This window comes from Pristis pectinata, chromosome 1, assembly GCF_009764475.1.
Source record: "Pristis pectinata isolate sPriPec2 chromosome 1, sPriPec2.1.pri, whole genome shotgun sequence".
NCBI lineage: Eukaryota > Metazoa > Chordata > Chondrichthyes > Rhinopristiformes > Pristidae > Pristis > Pristis pectinata.
In genome coordinates this window covers 84,687,961-84,708,440 of record NC_067405.1, presented here as the reverse complement: position 1 = coordinate 84,708,440, position 20,480 = coordinate 84,687,961, and the positions used below count along the sequence as shown (strand labels likewise).

Sequence of the window (20,480 nt, the reverse complement as noted above, 5' to 3'; positions counted from 1 at the left end):
CTAAGTTGGTTTCCAAAGTAAATGCTCTGCCATACCCTTGTGTATCTGCAAGTGCACTGGTGTGATGCTGGAATAAGGTGTTTGATTTTTGGTTTGCTCAACAACAGTAACAGCCCTGTGCACATTTAACGGTACCTGAGTCTTCTGTCAACCCATTTGTTAACTCGGACTGTATTTGGAAATGTTAGAGTCATTTGGGAATACTGAGACTTGGGTGGCAGGGCTGGCTGGAGAGGAAGCTGATGCACAGAGTAAAAGGCAAACAGATTCTGGAAGGTTAGGCTTTCAGTGCTTCGACTTAGATGTAGAGTTATGGACCAGAGACACACCTTCAGGTCCCACCGTGGCAGATGTGGAATTTGGAAATTAACAAAAGCTTGTTTCAGTGACATCACGAACTACTGAATTGTTATGAAACCCATCTGGTTCATTGATGACCTTTTTAGGGAGGGATATCTACCCCCCTCAACTGTCTGGCCTGTTTGTGACTCCTGATCCTCCAATGTGGTTAACTCTGAGGAGCCTCTTGGTTGAGGGGGTTGTTGGGGATGGACAACAAATGGCGCATTGCCAGCAGCAATTACATCTCGTGAGCAATAAATCACACAAAAATGGTATTTTTCTTGTGTGGTTGGTCAATGCTGAGAGGCGAACAAATTAGTGTTGAGCACAGGGCTTGTCAGTGTTTTTTAAACTAATTAAATCTTGGGTTTTTAACCTCTCCCTGCTTTGATCCGAGGTTCCCACCTGCTTCAAGAAGACCACAATAATCCCAGTACCCAAGAAAAACAAGGTAACATGCCTTAATGACTACTGCTTGGTGGCTCTGACATCCACCATCACGAAGTGCTTTGAGAGGCTGGTCATGGCACATATTAACTCCAGCCCTCCAGAAAACCTCAACCCACTGCAATTCACCTACCACTGAAAAGGTCTACAGTGGATGCCATCTCCCTGGCCCTGCACTCATCTCTGGAGCATCTGGGCAGTAAAGACACCTACGTTAGACTATTGTTTATTGACCACAGCTCTGCCTTCAATACTATAATTCCAAGCAAACTCATCACCAAACTCTGAGACCTGGGACTCAACACCTCCCTTTGCAACTGGACCCTTGACTTTCTGACCAACAGATCACAATCATTGAGGATAGGCAGCAACACCTCCAGCATGATTATTCTCAACACTGGTGCCCACAAGGCTGCATTCTCAGCCCCTTGCTCTGTTCCCTGTACACTCATGACTACGTGGCCAGATTCTGCTCTAATGCCATCTACAAGTTTGCAGATGATACCACTGTAGTAGGCCATATCTCAAATGATGATATTGGAGTATAGGAAGGAGATGGAGAGCCTAGTGACATGGTGTCATGACAACAACCCTTACCTCAATGACAGCAAAAAAAGATCTGGTCATTGACTTCAGGAAGGGGGGTGGTGCACATGCTCCTGTCTACATCAATAGTGCTGAGGTTGAAAGGGTTGAGGGCTCCAAGTTCCTAGGAGTGAATATCACCAATATCCTGTCCTGGTCCAACCACATAGATGCCATGGCCAAGGAAGCTCACCAGTGCCTCTAGTTCCTCAGGAGGCTAAGAAATTGGGCATGTCCCCTTTGACACTCACCGATTTTTATCGATGTACCATAGGAAGCATCCTATCTGGATGCATCATGGCTACTGCTCTGCCTGTGACTGCAGAGAGCTGTGGACACAGCTCAGCACATCACAGAAACCAGCCTCCCCTCCATGGACTATGTCTATACTTCTTTCTTCCTCAGTAAAGCAGCCAGCATGATCAAAGACCCCACCCACCCTGGACATTCTCTCTGCTCCCCTCTCCCATCAGCAGAAGATACAAAAACCTGAAAGCACATACCACTAGGCTCAAGGACAGCTTCTATCCTACTGTTGTAAGAGTACTGAATGGTTCCCTTGTATGTTAAGATGGGCTCTTGACCTCGCAATCTAGCTCCATTATGACCTTGCACCTTATTGTCTACCTGCACTGCACTTCCTCTGTAGCTGTGACACTTTATTCTGCATTCTGTTACTGTTTTACCTTGTACTAGCTCAATGCACTGTGCAATGAATTGATCTGTATAAATGGTATGTAAGACAAGTTTTTCACTGTACCTTGGCACATGTGACAATAATAAACTAATTCCAATTCACATATAAGACAGCCAATATATTAAAATCTGTAGGCTGTGTTGGTAATGATCCATTGAGTCACTGGGACTTGTGAAATATGTCAAGCAAATTATGATGTTTGGCACAAACCTGCAACCCACGATTCCCTGCATTTTAAATAAGGCAATAATTACTAGTTTGTGTAGTTTGATAGAAGTCTAAACAAACTAGGGTGTTAATCAAGAGCATATTTAACTGAACATGGTATCAAAGAGCTCTGATAAAACTGAAGTTGATGGGCATCAAAGGGAAAACTCTCCAATGGTTTGAGTCATATCTTGCTGGTTGTGATTGGAGGTAAATCCCAGGATGTCACTGCAGGTGTTCCTTACGACATATGCATTACCCTGACCGTCTTCAGCTGTTTCATCGAAGGCCTTCCTTCCATCTTAGGGTCTGAAGTGGGGATGTTCACTGATTGCACAATGTTCAGTTCCATTCACAATTCCTTAGCAAATAGCACTCTGAGCCTGCATGCAACAAGACTTAGACTACATTTCCAGTATGGCCTGATAAATGGCAAGTAATATGTGCATCACAGAAGTGCCAGGCAGTGACAATCTCCAACAAGATGAGGGCCAAATCCTCCAATCATCAACATCTTGGGCTTCACTATTGACCAGAAACCCAACTGCACCAATCACACAAATAGTGTGACTACAAAAGCAGGACAAACACTGTATCCTGTGATGAGTGAATCACCCCCGACACCCCAAACCCTTTCTACAATGTACAAGAAACAAGCGATTGAACAGTCCCTGTTTGCCTGGATAAGCACAGCTGCAACCCTCGATACCATCCAAGACAAAGCATGCCTGCCTGATTGGTACCCTGTCCACCATCCTATATATTCATTCCCCTCACCACTGGTGCACAGTGGCTACGATGTACACCATGTACAAAATGAAGTGCAGTTACTCACCTTGGCTACTCCAACAGCTCTTCCCAAGGCTGCAACCTTGGTCTTCCTTCATTGGTGGGTGTAAATTCTGAAGCGCTCTATTATTATGATTCGTTTATTATTGTCACATGTACTGAGGTACAGTGAAAAACTTCAATTTGCATGCTATCCATACAGATCATTTCATTACAACAGTACATTGAGGTAGTACAAGGGAAAAGCAATAACAGATTGCAGAATAAAGTGTTACAGAGGAAGTGCAGAGCAGGCAGATGACAAGGTAGATTGTGAGGTCAAGAGTCCATTATATTGTGCTGGGGGACTTCAATAATTTTATAATGGGATAGAAACTGTCTTTGAGCCCAGTGGTACATGCTTAAAGGTTTTTGTACTCTGCCCAATGGGAGGGGGAAGAAGAGAGAATATCCAGGGTGGGTGGGGCTCTTGATTATGTTGGCTGCTTTACTGAGGCAGAAGTGTAGACAAAGTCCATGGAGGGGAGGCTGGTTTTCATGATGCACTGGGCTGTGTCTGCAGCTCTCTGCAGTTTCTTGTGGTCTCGGGCAGGGCAGTTGCCGTACCAAGCCATGATGCATCCAGATAGGATGCTTTCTATGGGGGTCAAAGGGGACTTGCCAAACATCTTTAGTCTCCTGAGGAAGTGGAGGCTTGTATAGTTTCTTGGCCATGGCATCCACGTGGTTGGACTGGGACAAGCTATTGATGACATTCACTCCTCAGAACTTGAAGCTCTCGACCTCAGCACCATTGATGTAAACAGCAACATGTACACTGCCTCCCTTCCTGAAGTCAATGAGCACTTGTTTTGTTTTGCTGATATTGAGGGAAAGTTGTTGTCATGACACCATGCCACTGAGCTCTCTGTCTCCTTCCTGTACTCCGACTCATCATCATTTGAGATTCGGCCCACTACGGTGGTGTCATCTGCAAACTTTTAGATAATTCACCTGGACCGGATGGACTACACCCCAGGGTTCTGAAAGAGGTAGCTGAAGAGATTGTGGAGGCATTAGTAGTGATCTTTTAAGAATCACTAGATTCTGGAATGGTTCTGGAGGACTGGAATATCACAAATGTCACTCCACTCTTTAAGAAGGGAGGGAGGCAATATACAGGAAATTATAGGCTAGTTGGCCTGACTTCAGTGGTCGGTAAGATGTTAGAGTCCATTATTAAGCTTTCTTGGGTACTTGGAAGCACATGATAAATTAGGCTGAAGTCAGCATGGTTTCCTTAAGGGGAAATCTTGCTTGACAAATCTGTTGGAATTCTTTGAGGAAGTAACAGGCAGGATAGACAAAGGAGGGTCAGTGGATGTTGTTTACTTGGATTTTCAGAAGGCCTTTGACAAGATGCCACACATGAAGCTGCTAAACAAGATAGGAGGCCATGGTATTACAGGAAAGGTACTATCATGGATAGAAGATTGGTTGACTGGCAGAAGTGGGAATAAAGGGGGCCTTTTCTGGTTGGCTGCCGGTGACGTGGTGTTCCGCAGGGATCAGTATTGGGTCTACTACTTTACACGTTATATGTTAATAATCTGAATGATGGAATTGATGGCTATGTGGCTAAGTTTGCGGATGATACAAAGACAGATGGAGGGGCAGGTAATGTTGAGGAAGTAGGGAGTCTGCAGAAGGACTTGGACAGGTTGGGAGAATGGGCAAACAAGTGGCAGATGGAATACAGCATAGGGAAGTGTCTGGTTATGGACTCTTGTAGAAGGAATAAAGGCATTTCTAAATGGGGAGCAAATTCAGAAATTGGAGGTGCAAAGGGACTTGGGAATCCTAGTGCAGGATTCCCTAAAGGTTAACTTGCAGGTTGAGTTGGTAGTAAGGAAGGCAAGTGCAATGTTAGCATTCAGTTCGAGAGGACTAGAATATAAAAGCATGGATGTAATGCTGAGATTTTATAAGGTATTGGTCAGACGACATTTGGAGTATTGTGAGCAGTTTTGGGCCCCATATCTAAGGAGGGATGTGCTGGCATTGGAGAGGGTCCAGAGGAGGTTTACAAGAATGATCTGGGGAATGAAAGGGTTAACGTATGAGGAGCATTTGATGGCTTTAGGCTGGTACTTGCTGGAGTTTAGAAGGATGAGGGGGGATCTCATTGAAACCTACCGAATATTGAAAGGCCTGGATAGAGTGGGTGTGGAGAGGATGTTTCCAATGGTGGGAGAGTTAGGACCAGAGATGAGGAGGAATTTCTTTATCCAGAGGGTGCTGAATCTGTGGAATTCATTGCTATGGATAGCTGCGGAGGCCAAGTCATTGGGTGTATTTAAAGCAGAGGTTGATAGGTTCTTGATTAGTTAAGGGCATCAAAGGTTACAGGGAGAGGGCAGGAGAATGGGATTGAGAGGGAAAAATAAATCAGCCATGATCAAATGGTAGAGCAGACTCAATGGGCTGAATGGCCTAATTCTGCTCCTATGTCTTATGGTCTTATGGACCTGTTTTCGAAGGTAGGCGAATTGCAGTGGGTCGAGGCTGCCTGGGAGGCTGGAGTTGATGGGTGCCATGACCCGCCTCTCAAAGCACCTAATGATGGTGGGTGTCAGAGACACTGGTCGATTGCCATTATTTTACATTACTTTATTTTTCTTTGGTACTTAGCAGTACCACCACTGCATGGATTACAGCAGTTGCTTGTTAAATGTTGGCCCTGCCAGCTGCATCCAGATCCTGAAAAATAAATAAAAAATAGATTCTCGTGTTTGTCTTCAAAGATGTCAATAAAAATGTCAGCTGCATATGGTTAAACTTTAACATTTCATGTGAATACTTTTGGAGGTGACTTGGATTGTAATCTGGCCTTCACTCAGTTGAGTTATGCACAGCTGTCCTAGATCTTGTGTTCTTCCTATATCTGCCGTTAAGTAGCTGTGTATGATATCTCACTCTGGTGTTGTCTCACGGTTCTAAATGCACAGTGTTTCTATTTCTAATTCAATATTCTGCTTCCCATCCAACTCCCAAATTAGTTTAGCTTGTCAGAACAAGCAACTCATTTCCACTAAAAGTATTGGCTGTGTGTGGTTAAACTATAACCGTTCATGTGAGTGGCTTTAGAGGTGATTTGGATTGTTGTCTGGCCCTCACTCAATAGAATTATGCACCGCTGTCCTAGATCTTGTGTTCCTCTTTTGTTCCTCCACTTACACTTCACTGTCTTGCAATCATGGGTACGGATAAATTTCCTTCAAATAAATATCGGAAGACATGAACCAATGTTTTTGGCCAATGTTGCAAACTTCACTCCTGAACCTCGAACTTCATTCTCCTGTGCCATCTGTCTAAAGCTAAACCACGTTGTTTGTAACCCTGGTGAAAGTTGTAAAAGACGTTGGTGAGGTCGCATTTGGAATCAATTGTACAAGGCATTGTTGAGGCTGCATTTGGAATATTGTGTTCAATTTTGGTTGCCATGATGCTGGAAAGAGTTCAGAGGAGATGTACAAGGATGTTGCAGGACTTGAGGGACCAAGTTATGGAGAGAGGTTGAGCAGGTTGGGACTTTTTCCACTAGAGCGTAAGAGAATGAGGGATGATCTTATAGAGGTGTATAAAATCATGAGAGCATAGACAGGGTCAATACGCACAGTCTTCCCAGGGTTGGGGAATCAAGAACAAGATAGCATAGGTTTAGGTGAGAGGAGAGAGATTTAATAGGAACCCGAGAGGCAATTTTTTCATCCAGAGGGTGGTCAGTATATGGAATGAGCTGCCAGAGGAAGTGGTTGAGGCAGGTACATTGAAAACATTTAAAAGGTACTTGGACAAGTACATGGATAGGAAAGGTTTAGAGGGATATGGGCTGAACGCGGGCAAATGGGACTAGCTTAGATGGGAATCTTGGTTGACGTGGACCAGTTGGGCCGAAGGAACTGTTTCTGTGCTGTATGACTCTATAATTGTATTGGGAAAAAAAAATAACCACGGGTTGATTTTCGGACTTCATATCCATGGAATGCAAGGAGTATCTATTGCCAACTGTCTCGTATTCCTTGACTCTACCTTAAGTTGTCTATTGTTGAAATCTTCATCTATAGCTTTGTCTAGTCTTGACCATTTCATTGCCCTCCCAGCTGGCCTGTTGTCTATAAACTCTGTGATTATCTGTAAGCCTGCTGCTTGTATCCTTATCTGTAACAGGTCTCATTGATACAGCAGCCTTAGTGGATAGGAATTACTCGGAGGATTGTGGTAGCAATAAAGCTGTAAGGAAGCAAATGGCACAGCTAGTAGAGCCACTGCCTCACAGATCCAGCAACCCGAGTTCAATCCTGACCTCCAGTGCTATTTGTGTGGAGTTTGCATGTTCACTCCCAAATCCTAAAGATGTGGGTTGGTAGATTAATTGGCCTCTGTAAATTGCTTCAATGATTAGGTGAGTGCTCGAAGGTGAGAGGAACTGAGAATGTGGGGAAATTTTTTAAAAAGTGATTAATGTAGGATTTGTGTAAATGGGTGATTGATGGTCAGCACAGACTTGGTAGATCGAAGGGCCTGTTGCTGTGCTATATGCATTGGTGGGTTGGTGCTTTGCATTAAACTATTGTCTTCTCTTTGCAGATGGACCTTCAGAACTGCCAGAAAAACTGTTACAGGAGCGATTTCACAAGCTTGGACGCTTTCCAGAAGCCTTTTGTTCCATCCAGTACAAAGGCACTAGAACATATAATCCTCCAACAGACTTTTCTGGATTGTTGTGGACTGTTGAACAGCAGTTAAATAACAACACAACTCGTTCTCCCAGACCCCCAGGAATCATCTTTAAGGCTTTGAAAGTAAGACATTGGTTAAAATATAACCACAAACAATAAAAGTCCTTGTCAATTTGGGCTCTGGCACCTACTATTGGAACTAGTGTAAAATCCCAGATAAGTGATCACCTAGAATCAGCCTCATCTGGGACTGATTTTACTTCATGATGTCTCTAGATTCAAGTGAGCAAGGAATTTCATTGCACCCTGGTGCATATGTCAATAAACTAATCTGAATCTGAATTTCTAACATAATTAATGTTTTAGCTAAAGAATGGAAACTTGCTGAAGATGAAAGGAGTTTGAGTTTCTACAAAAGTCTGGTTTGTTCAGAAATGCTTCCATAAATGTTTTCGGCAATGGAACAAAAAAAAACCCAAATTTTCAAGATTTGCTGCCAATTGATGGAAACTTAGCTCAGGTGATCGTTTCCTAGTCCAAGTGAGAAGATGGCTGATGTATTTTTTTTAGAATAGAGCACATAAAAAACTTCAATGTAGTCTTATTCCCTGTAAGGACCTCACTTGAGCAATCAAGCAGATCACCTGCAGGGTGTGATTGCTGTACAGGCAGAGCAAATCCAATAATTTACTGAGCTATTTTAATTGAGGAAATGATTTGAGGAGCCATGACAGCTTTGATGTCTGGCAGACCTATTGGGATTCAGTTCATGGGTTAGAAGAGGTACTTCACTACCCCAATCCTTGCCCCTTCATAGGGTTTAAAAGAAATTTACTACAAAAACTCCATGAATGTGTTATACATCTTCAAAAAGCAAAGTCATTATGGTAGAATATTATTGTAAACAGTACTGTAGTAAAATGCAAAAATGGACTTGAACCTGTAGAACAATACTGTGTTGGGCCTGCATTGCAATGAGAAAGTTGGTGCAACAAATAGACCCTTTGAATTCTACTAGAGCTGAATAATTGACCAGCAGTGTGGGTCATGACAATGCTTTAATATGCTGATCTTAGGAAAATGTGTAGTTTAGCCCCGAAACATTAGAAGACTTTTCCCACACTGTCACTTGACATTTATAGGGAATATAGGAGAAAACTTGAGAAAGAAATTAGGAGGGTAAAAAGGGGCCTTGAAATGACCTTGGCAAATAGAATTAAATTAGACAAGTGTGAGATAATGCACTTTGGAAGGTCAAATTCTGGTAGGACATATAGAGTAAATGGCAGGGACCTTAGGAGTATTGATGACCTTGGGTACAGTTTCGTAGCTCCCTGAAAGGTGGATAGGGTAGTGAAAAAGGCATTTGGTATGCTTGACTTCCTAGGCTTGAGGTATTGAGTTTAAGAGTTGGGATGTCATGTTGCAGTTGTACAAAACATTGGCTGCACTGTGGTTGGAGTATTGTATACAGTTCTGGTCGCCACACTACAGGAAGGATGTGGTAACAATGGAGAGAGTGCAGGAGAGATTTATCAGGACGTAGTCTGGAATGGAGAGCAGTAGTTACAAGAAGAAATTAGATAGTTTGGGTTTATTCTCACCTGAATGTAGGAGGTTGAGAGGTGACCTAATGGAGGTTTATAAAATTAAGGGTCATAGATAGTCAGAGTCTTTTTCCCAGGGAAGGGAAGTCCAGAACTAGAGGGCATGAGTTTAAGGTGAGAGGGGAGAAATTTAAAGGAGATCTGAAGGGTAAGTTTTTCCACACAGGGTGGTGAACATTTGGAATAGAGAAGGTGGTTGAGGCAGATACAATTACATTTATAAAAGGCGTTTGGACTGGTATATGGATAAGAAATGAGTAGCAGGATATTGGCCTGATTGTGGCCAAATGAGGTTTGAGTAGTTCGGCATCATGCATCATGGCTGGCATTGACCAAGTGGGCTGAAAGTGCCTGTTTCTGTGTTGTGTGATTCCATGTCTCTGCTCAGACTTCCCTATATGTAGTTGTGATTCTGGCTTGGTGTTGGCTGGATGGAGACCAAGGAGATTTATTTAGTACAAGCCACTGTCTTCATCCTGTCTGGGTGCTTCACCACTACTGAGGTTGTACACATTTCTTCCATCATCATTTGTCCCTGCACTTCACTCTATACTTCCTGCCACATATAAATAGGAGGGCTACATGGTGTAAGTGTTCTGGTCAACAATCCTTCCTCAGTTTTAGCAGCAGTAATCTTTCTCTGGCCATTCATTTATTTGTAGGATCTTTTATGCAAGTTTATTTCGCATGTTACCATGTAACTTTTGTGACAAATTTTGTTCAGTTAGGAATTTGAAAATTGTGATGAACATTGAAAAGTGATAAAGTTGTATAGAAGAACAAGTTCACTTGTAAAGAAATGAAAGATTGCACAAGGACATTGGTTAATGGAGCATATAAATAGATGCCAAACAGTTGATAAAAATAGACTGTCACAGGTTTTGAGAATAAGAACAGCAAAAACTATCACTGTGGTACTGTGGAGACGGGGTCTGATTCGGGGCAGTCAGCACAGTTTTGTGCATGGAAAGTTATGTCTGACAAATCTCTTGGAGTTCTTTGAGGAGGTAACCAAGAAGGTAGATGAGGCGAAACAAAGGACTGCAGATGCTGGAATCTAGATGAAAAACACGATGATGCTGGATGAACTCAGCAGCTGCACGGATGCTGCCTGGCCTGCTGAGTTCCTCCAGCATCATCGTGGTTTTCATTAAGGTAGATGAATGTTGTCTATGTGGACTTTAGCAAAGCTTTGGACTAGGTACTTCATGGCAGGCTAGTCTGGAAGGTTTAATTGCATGGGATCCAGGGGGAGATAGCTGTTTGGATTCATAATTGGCTCTGGTAGGATGATGGTCGAGGTTTGTTTCTCGCACTGGAGGCCTGTGTCTAGCGGTGTGCCACAGGGGTCGGTGCTAGGACCTTTGTTGTTTGTAATTTATATAAACGATTTGTGAATGTACATGGCATGGTTAGTAAGTTTGCGGATGATACTAAAATAGCTGGTATTGTAGACAGTGTAGAAGTTTATGAAAAATTACAGGGGGATCTTGATCAATTAGGTATGTGGGCTGAGGATTGGTAAGTGGATTCAATCCAGATAAATGTGAGGTATTGCATTTTGTGAGATCAAAGCAGGGTAGGACTTGTGCAGTGAAGGGTAGGGCTCTGGGGGGTGTTATGTAACAGAGGGACCCAGGAGTGCAAGTGCATAGTTCACTGAAAGCAGCGTCACAGGCAGATAGGGTAGTGAAGAAAGGGTTTGGCACACTGGCCTTCATCAGTCAGGGCATTGAGTATAGAACATAGAACACAGTACAGGCCCTTCTGCCCACAATGTTGTGCCAACATTTTATCCTGCTCTAAGATCTATCTAACCCTTCCCTCCCACATAGCCCCCTATTTTTCTATCATTCATGTGTCTATCTAAGAGTCTCTTAAATGTCCCTAATATATCTGCCCCCACAAGCTCTGCCGGCAGTGCATTCCATGCACCCACCACTCTTTGTGTAAAAAAAACTTACCCCTGACATCCCCCTTATACCTTCCTCCAATCACCTTAAAATTATGTCCCCCTCGTGTTAGCCATTGTCGCCCTGGGAAAAAGTCTCTGAATGTCCACTCGATCTATGCCTCTTATCATCTTGTACGCTTCTATCAAGTCACCTCTCATCCTCCTCTCCAAAGAGAAAAGCCCTAGCTCACTCAACCTATCCTCATAAGACATGCTCTCCAATCCAGGCAACATCCTGGTAAATCTCCTCTGCACCCTCTCTAAAGCTTCCACATCCTTCCAATAATGAGGCGACTAGAACTGAACACAATACTCCAAGTCTGGTCTGACCAGAGTTTGATAGAGCTGAAACATCACCTCACGGCTCTTGAACTTAATACCCTGACTAATGAAGGCCAATACTCCATACGCCGCCTTAACAACCCTATCGACCTGCGTGGCAACCTTGAGGGATCTATCCTCCACACTGCTAAGAGTCCTGCCATTAACCTTGTATTCTGCCTTCGAATTCGCTCTCCCAAAGTGTATCACTTCACACTTATCCAGGTTGAACTCTGCTTTGGGAATTTACATTGTGGTTATATAATACATTGCTGAGGCCTCACTTGGAGAATTATGTGCAGTTTTGGTCACCCAGTTATAGGAAAGATGTTATTTAACTAGAAAGAGTGCAGAAAAGATTTTACCAGGATGTTGCCTGGACTTGGGGGCCTGAGTTACAAGAAGAAGTTGCATAGTCCGGGACTTTATTCCCTGGAATTTAGGAGATTGAAGGGTAACCTCGTAGAGGTATGCAAGATCATGTGGTGAGGGCACATAGTCTTTTTCCTAGGGAAAGGAGTTCTAAAAACAAGAGGGCATTGGTTTTAGATCAGAGGAAAGACTTAAAAGGGACATTAGGGGCAGCTTCTTCATGCAAAGGGTGGTGCATATTTGGAATGAGCTGCCAGAAATGGTGGTTGAGGTGGGCACATTAGCAACATTTAAAAGCCATCTAGATAAGTACATGGATAGGAAAGGTTTAGAGGGCTATGGGCAAAACATGGGCAGATGGGACTAGCTTGCTGGGCAACAAAGTTGGCATGGACAAGTTGGGCCGAAGGGCCTGTTTCCATGCTCTTATGACTCTAACAGACTTGAAAATGAACATAATAATCCAAACTTTAAAACTGGCTGTTCAGGTAGAAACAATCTTAAAAAAAAATAGTATTTCTTGATTTTATGCATCATAGCATTGAATGTGAAAGTAAATAAATTTTGTGGAACATGAATTCTGTTGTAAAACACACAGCAGTTAATCTATGTTTTAATTCTGGGAATGATAGATGTGGGAGAGAAACTTGGGATTTCTATAACATGTCATCCAAAATAGGAACTTCAAAAACTTTTTATTAAATGATAACCTCTAATAGGTTTCCCTGAACTGTAAAACATTTGAGTTGAGATTATATCCACTGGTTGACAACAGTAACAGAGACTGGGTTTTTTGTTACTGTTAGGAAAACAGCTCTGCTGAATTATCGTACTTTCAACATTTTCTCTTTAGGCTTTGAGTGAGCGTTTCTGTGGAGAAATTGCAGATGACCGAATGGCTTACAGCTGCTTCTTCCCTGACGAATATTTTACTTGCTCCTGCACATGTCTCAGCTGTGGGTAAGTGAATATATATATATATGTTCTGATGTAGGGTTTCGACCCAAAACATTGACAATTCCTTTCCTCCTACAGATGCTGCTCGACCCGCTGAGTTCCTCCAGCATTGTATGTTGTTCCAGATTCCAGCATCTACAGTCTCATGTGTCTCCACATATATGTATATTACCAGTTGTTACTTTAGTGCATGTTTAGTAGGGGAGGCAAAACTACTTCATGGCAGTACTCTTAGGGGTGAAGATGAGATTATAGCCTAACCTACCAATGGACAGCTGGTTTCATTAACTTTAATGGGATTAAGTTATTAAATCAGGATAGTACGTTGTTAGCATTGAGCGATGCATCATTACTGATTTATTACTAATAGATTTTTGTTCTTTACTAAAGCATTGAGGTTGACATATACAACTAGTGGTGAAGAAATTATTCTTGTGTATTCAAGTGTACTCTGAATATAGCATCATACAGCATGGAAACAGGCCATTTGGGCCATCATGTCCATGGTGACCAGTGGGCACCCATGCATATGAATCCCATTTTCCAGCACTTGACCTGTAGCCTTCCATGCCTAGGCGATTCAAGTGATATGTTAAATATGTACTCATGCTGTTTTTTTCATGGCCAGAGGAGATTTATTGTGTTGTACGCATGTATCATATATGTAATTATCATGAAACCAGAGCCTTTGGTGCAATGGCGTACCTATTCCTATCAAAACCACACAAACTTCGCGGTGCAGTGTCCTGTGGTTACAGGAGCTCATAAAGCACTGCTGTTGAATGAGATCTCATTAAAAGGATTAGTCTAATTTGAGCCAGGAGATGAGTGGGCTTCACACATCTTCAGTCAGTGGGACTATGCAGATGGAGATAGACACCTGGTGCAAGGATAGCTGTGGTTCCTGCAAGTTAAGGAAAAGTTTGGATTGCATTTTTGTTAAAGTGATCAGTTTTTTATTGATGTGATTTCCAAGAAAGAGCCCAGAGATTCAGCTGGTGGGTAAATCTAGGTTGCTGATGATGACCTTCAAATAGATGGTGGTGGAACAGCATTGGGAAAGGGTGTACTTGCTTCTGACCGGATATTTGGAAGCATTGAAAATTTAAAAAAAATACAAGTTGTAATGTTCAAAAATGATGGGCATTTTCCCTCAGTCTGGCTATTGAAATTTTGTAGTGACAAATTGGAACCACTTTGAACACCCAGATATGGTGATGTGCTCAGTGTTATGATTTTGGTCTGGTTTAGGGTTGGCTGCAAGAACAGTATGAACCATGCAAAGGATGGCATTCCTCATGACTCTCAAAGCCGCTGCAGCTACTCGCACCAGTATGATAACAGGGTGTATACTTGCAAGGTGAGTTATTTTCCTGTTGTTTAAACCTAGCCTACTTAAGGGTGCAGTGGAAATGCAGAGAAAGGGCAATAATTCCAGACTGTAAAATGGTTCAGGATCAGCATATTTTATAAATTGTACTTGAAAATATTTTTTTGATCCTGTTGCTTTTCTATTGCACTTGAAGTGCTGAGGCTAGGCCAGGGCATGTGGCGACATGGATGTGTCTTAAAGAGATTTAAAGGACAGTTGGGAATTGCAGCAGGAAATCTAGTTGAGAGTGTAAGGTGACTGAAAACTTTTAGTTGTGCAGTGAAGCTTTTGCTTTATATTGATTCATGCCTCAGAATTTCTTTCCTGAATTATGTAGGCTCATGTCTTTAGAGATGCTTATTGATAACTGTAGAATAGTTATATTTATCAGTTGGCTTATGACCCCTTCGACAACTTGTCCACCTGGAGAGAAGCTGGGCCAGCTGGTTTATTGAGGGATGGATTCCAGGATGCTCAGGTCAGGGAAAGAATCACGGTTGAGGAGTTCTTCAATGTGCTTCTTGCAGCAAGTGTTGACTGTCTGTCATCCTTTGAGCATCCTTGGCCTTCAGCAGTGTTGTCCCTTGTTTTTGTGCTGTGAATGGTTTTGACAGCGTTGAAGAATCCATGATGTTACCACTTATGCTCTTTCCACCCAGACTCCATTCCTGAGGTCACAGTTTCCTGTTGAACCTTGGCCACTGGGTGCCCGGAGAGCTGTTTATTTTCCTTTAAGGCATAAGGAAGTGTCCAATCCAGGAAGGCCTGGTGTTTGTGGTTAATTATCTCCACGACTTGCAGGTCATTCTCATCAAACCAGTACTGGAGGTTTGTGGTGGAGAAGCCTCGAGTCTGTTCAGAGCTGCTAATTATGGTGTACTCCAGGCCTGTCCGGACATGTGGACACTCAGCAGCTCCTTTTGGCTGTGGGTCTTTAAGTACTCTGTGAGGTGCTGTCTGAGAAGAACTATCTTTGTGGAGTCCTTGACCCTTTCAACATTGGATTTTCTTGTGGCAACATTTCTGACTCTTAGTACTTTTGACATTTTCAACAGTAAAAGCACAATGTAGATGTGTATTTGTGCATGATTTCCACATGCAATTACATTCTCGTATGTTAAAATTTAGCTCTTGTATCAAATTTTCAATCAGTTGTTTATCCCAAGGAAGTAGTTCCAACTTTATGTAAGGAGTACTTGTCTGAACCAGATGAAGTTTGAATGAGATGCAAGTTTCACATAAGCTCTCAAGTGTGACACAGTCTGTCCTTTCCCTTTATCTTTCCATAGCTCAATAATATCTTGCTGTGTACATATTTGTACTGAGTCCTTTCCCAATAACAAATTAATTGCCATGAAACATATTCATTTTGGTGAATTTATTTTTTATCGTTCAAGTTTATTGTCATTGGCATATATACCCAGGGTATAACTGCCATGAAAATTAGCTTTTTACAGCTGTAGCACAGTACATTACAAACATGACAAATGTAAATTACATAAATTATAGATAACTTGCACAACAAAATAAACATAACAAAATTAGTGCAAGTTGAGGGAAATATAATCCGAGGTCGTGTTAGGGATTTTCAGCTCCGTTCAGGAACCTGATGGCAGAGAGAAATAAGCTGTTGAACCTTGAGGTGAGGGTCTTCAGGTTCCTGTACCTCCTGCCTGATGGCAACAATGAGAAGAGGGCACGGCCCAGATGGTGGGGTTCCCTGATGATGAATGTCGCCTTCCTGAGAAATCACCTCTTGTAGATGTCCTCGATGGTGGGGTGAACTATACCCGTGTTGGAACTGGCTGAATCCACCACTCTCTGTAGCCTTTTGTGTTTCTGTGCACTGGAATTTCCATACCAGATGGTGATGCAACCAGTCAAAATGCATTCCACTGTACATATGTAGAAATTTGTCAGAGTCTTCGATGACATGCCAAATCTTAAACTTCTAAGAAAGTAGAGATGTTGGTGTGCCTTCTTCATGGCTGCGTCTATTTGCTGGGCCCAGGATAGATCCTCCGAGATATTGACACCCAGGAACTTGAAGCTGCTCACCCTTTCCACTGCTGACCCTTGGTGAAGACTGGTGCATGTTTGCCTGACTCCCCCTTCCTAAAGTCCACAATCAGTTCCCTGGTTCTGCTAACATTGAGTGCAAGGTTGTTGTTACAGCACCACTCAACCAACTGACCTACCTCACTCCTGTACGTCGCCATATCACCATCCGTGATTTTGCCAACAACAGTGGCATAATATTGAAGGTGGGCTTGGAATCTTCATTTTATATCTGCAAAATTTGCATTGGCTTTTTTGGATATTTTTTAAATTCATACTGTTCAAATTTTCAGCTGCTTGTGCCACATCATTTTATAGAATAAATGGAACATTTTTCCTCTTGAAGATGTGTTTCCAAGGGGTTGAACTACCTTATAATCTTGTTCCAACAGGTCATGAAAGCCTAAACCTTATTTGAATTTCAGCAGCCTTCCACAAGCTGACACCTTCCAGAAAATATCACGTGATGGTGATTTTATAAGCTTTGATGTGAATTGACATCCCCAATCCAGAAGCCTTTTATGGCATCCTTGCTGTCTAGGCTGACGTCAGCTAACTCAGTGCAAAATAGCATTTTGTCATTGAGCCAGTTGGCAGCAGAGAAGGACTCTCTTTTTCAGTAACCATTATTGCTGATGAATAGGTGTAAAATGCTTTGTGGGAGGTAAGGATTGTTTGAAAGCACAATTAAATGATGGTTTTATTACAGGCTTGTTATGAGCGTGGAAAAGAAGTAATTGTGGTGCCTAAAACATCTGCTTCGACAGACTCTCCTTGGTTGGGCCTCGCCATATATGCCTGGTCAGGGTAAGTCTTCTGTACCTTAATAACTTAACACCAAGATCACAGCCATCCTGTTGAGCCCCACTAGAGCAGCAGTGTAGTTCAAAACCACCAACCAAATATTATTGAAAATAAGTTGACAGTATATCATCTTATCATACAGAGCATTCCAGTTTAACAGTTTTTTAAAATGTGAATATATTGAATTGGTTATTAAGTTTATGCCTCTTGCAGGTATGTGATTGAGTGCTCAAACTGTGGGATCATTTATCGGAGTCGGCAGTATTGGTTTGGCAACCAGGATCCAGTGGACACTGTAGTAAGAACAGAAATTGAACACGTTTGGACTGGAGTGAGTACAGCTAATTAAATCTCTCCTCATGCAAGTGCATGGTTACTTTTTGTACTGAACTACTTGACTTGTGCTCCAAAATGTGCACAGTGGTGCAGCTAGGGGAATTACTGTCTTGTATCTCCATGATCTGGGTTCAATCCATTCCTCCTCCTCTCTCTCTGCAAAATTAACTTATTTTTCTTTCCCAGTTTGGAAGGGTTTTCAACCTGTAACATTAACTTGTTTCTTTTCGCGCAGATGCTGCTGACGTGCTGTTTCCAGCATTTTCTTTTTTTTATAGCAGGAACCTGTAGGCTCATTAACCTATCAGGTCATTGTGCAAATGCTGGAATCTCTTACTAAGGAAGTTATAAAAGAAATTTTAAAAAAGATCATAAGATAATCAAGCAAACTCAATGTGGTTCTATTAAGTAGACTCTTGATCTCACTATCTACCTCATCATGGCCTTGAACCTTGTTGTCTGCCTGCACTGAACTTTCTCTGTAACTTTATTCTGTATTCTGTTATTGCTTTCCCTTGTACTACCTCAATGTACTGATGTTTTGAAATGATCTGTATGGATGGCACACAAACAGAAGTTTTTCACTGTACCTTGGTGCATGTGACAATAATAAACTATTGGTAAACTTTTACCAATTTAAAGGGAAATTGCATTTGAAAAAAATTGACTTTGAAGGTACACCAAACAGTGGATACAGGAGAATCAGTAAATGTAGCATATTTGGATTTCTGAAAGGGATTTGATAAGGTGCCGAATAAAAGGTTGCTGCACCAGTAAAGATTGTAAGATGGTAATATATTGGCAGGTCAGGCAGCATCTATGGAGGGAAATAAACAGTTGACGTCTTGGGTTGAGACCCTTCAATCAGTGCTGGGCGTCAGCCTTTAATAAACCATATCGATGACATGGATGGTGGGACCGTGTGCACTGTAGCCAGATTTTTTGATAATAGGAAGATAAGAGTGTGAGCAGGTTATGTGAGTGAACAAGAAGTTGGCAGATGGAGTATAATGTAGAAAAATGTTCCCCAACCCTTGGAAAGAGGAACAAAAAACATTAGGGTTATTTAAACATAGTTGAGATTACAAAATGTTGTGGAGCAGATAGATTTGGGTGTTCCAATCCACAGAACAGAAAAAGTTAGCATGCAGATAAATCAAGTCATTAGGAGATTAATGTATTGTTGGCTGTAGTGTCACAAACCAGCAACAAAAGAAACACACTGAGCATGATTCAGTGTTAAAAACTATTTTATTAATCACTACTTATGATAATATGTAAAATAAAAGTAAAAATGTTAGTATGTTAGAATTCAAGAATGTTAAACCTCGAACGTTAACCCCAAAACTAAACTCGTCGTGTGTGTGTGTGACAAAGTCCAAAACTCCCAGTTCCTGAATGGTTCTTAAAGTTCAGTTCCGCAAGCCATAAGGTGAAACATGAGCAAGGGCTTCTTCAACAACCACCGTTGTCTGAAGATAAGATGTAGATGTAGAAAAACATAGAGAGAGAGTACATACGAAATCCAAATGTTCCACGATGGAACCCAAACGACACTTCAGTGTTTACTCGGTAGTGACTTCCTCACCCCGAAAAGCATCCGAACCGTGGTCGTCCACACACAAATACCTGTTTCCTTCTACAGGTCAGCAACAAAGTGAACTCCACCGGATTACTTCCAACTTCCATACATGGATTTCAGTGGCAAACACAGTTATTGTTTCTCATCCATCGATAGAGAAAACAAGCAGGCTGGTGTCTCTCTCCCTTCTCTCTCTCTCTCTCCTTCTTCTGCCTTCTTCAACAACGTCATTACGTCCTTTATCTTCTATTGACGTAAGCACGCCCCACACACACATACACACACTCTCTATCTTAAAGGGACTTTCACTGAGTCCGTAACAGTAGTTGCAGGGAAATGGAGTATAAAAATAGATAGGTCCTGCTGCAGCTTTACAGGGCACTACTGAGACCACACCTGATCAGACTGCATGCAGTTTTGGTCTCTGTATTTAAGGAAACACATACTCACATTGGAGATGGTGCAAATTCCTAAGATGAAGAAGCTCGTAAATGAAGGAACGATGAACAGGTTGGACCCATACTCATTGTTCAGAGGAATTGGAGGTGATCTTGTTGAAATATTAACAGGGTGGATGCTGAGAATATGTTTCCCCTACTGGGGTATCTACAACTTGGGCATAGTTTAATAATAGGAGGTCGCCCATTTAAAACAACAAAGAGGAGGAATGTCCTCTCTGAGGATGGTGAAGCTTTGGAATTCCCTAGCCCACAGAGCTATTATTGACTATATTTAAGGTGGAGATTGAACTATAAGGTTCACAGGGGATATGGGGGGAGTGCGGAAAAAGTGGTCTTAAGGTCGAGACAGATTCAATCAAGATCTTACTGAATGGTGGAGCAGGCTGAAGGTGGAGTGGCCCATTTCTGTTCATAATGTTATTGTGTTCTTATGGTAGTATTTATTAAAACGAAGTATGTATTGATAAAAGGTTTATGCATGTAATTCTCCTCTAGTTACCAACTTCAGTTGTAGTATTTTAGGATGTTTGCACCAATTAGGCATTTCCCTCCCCCTCCAAACACTGCCTTAGTACAAAATCAGAGCCAGGTGGACTGCTTTTCTTCTCTTATCACTTTATAGGTCATTTCAGGGCACAAGCCAGGAAGCTGGTCTCCAACCCCTATAACTTGCAAGACAGTGTGTACTACAGGAAAACCCCCAATGTCGATAGAATCAATTATTCTGAAAATATAATTAATATATGACATTTAGAAATGAAACCATTTTGTACTTTTCCTGCAATGTGGGGGAGATGGAAGCTGTGAATCGTCTTATACTGGTCACTTAACTGTGATGTCTGTCAGTTTACACCTCAGGCACCTATCT

The 20,480-nt window shown here is 42.1% G+C and overlaps 1 protein-coding gene across 1 annotated transcript in view; it reads left to right on the top strand.

The window, feature by feature from the left end:
* zfyve1 (zinc finger, FYVE domain containing 1) overlaps positions 1–20,480 on the top strand; it is a 42,020-nt gene that overhangs the window by 7,528 nt on the left and 14,012 nt on the right. Inside the window, exons 3-7 of the mRNA XM_052041673.1 lie at positions 7,697–7,911; positions 12,896–13,002; positions 14,251–14,359; positions 17,139–17,236; positions 17,447–17,564. Coding sequence (XP_051897633.1) covers positions 7,697–7,911; positions 12,896–13,002; positions 14,251–14,359; positions 17,139–17,236; positions 17,447–17,564 — 647 coding nt within the window. The remainder of the gene's footprint in view (positions 1–7,696; positions 7,912–12,895; positions 13,003–14,250; positions 14,360–17,138; positions 17,237–17,446; positions 17,565–20,480) is intronic.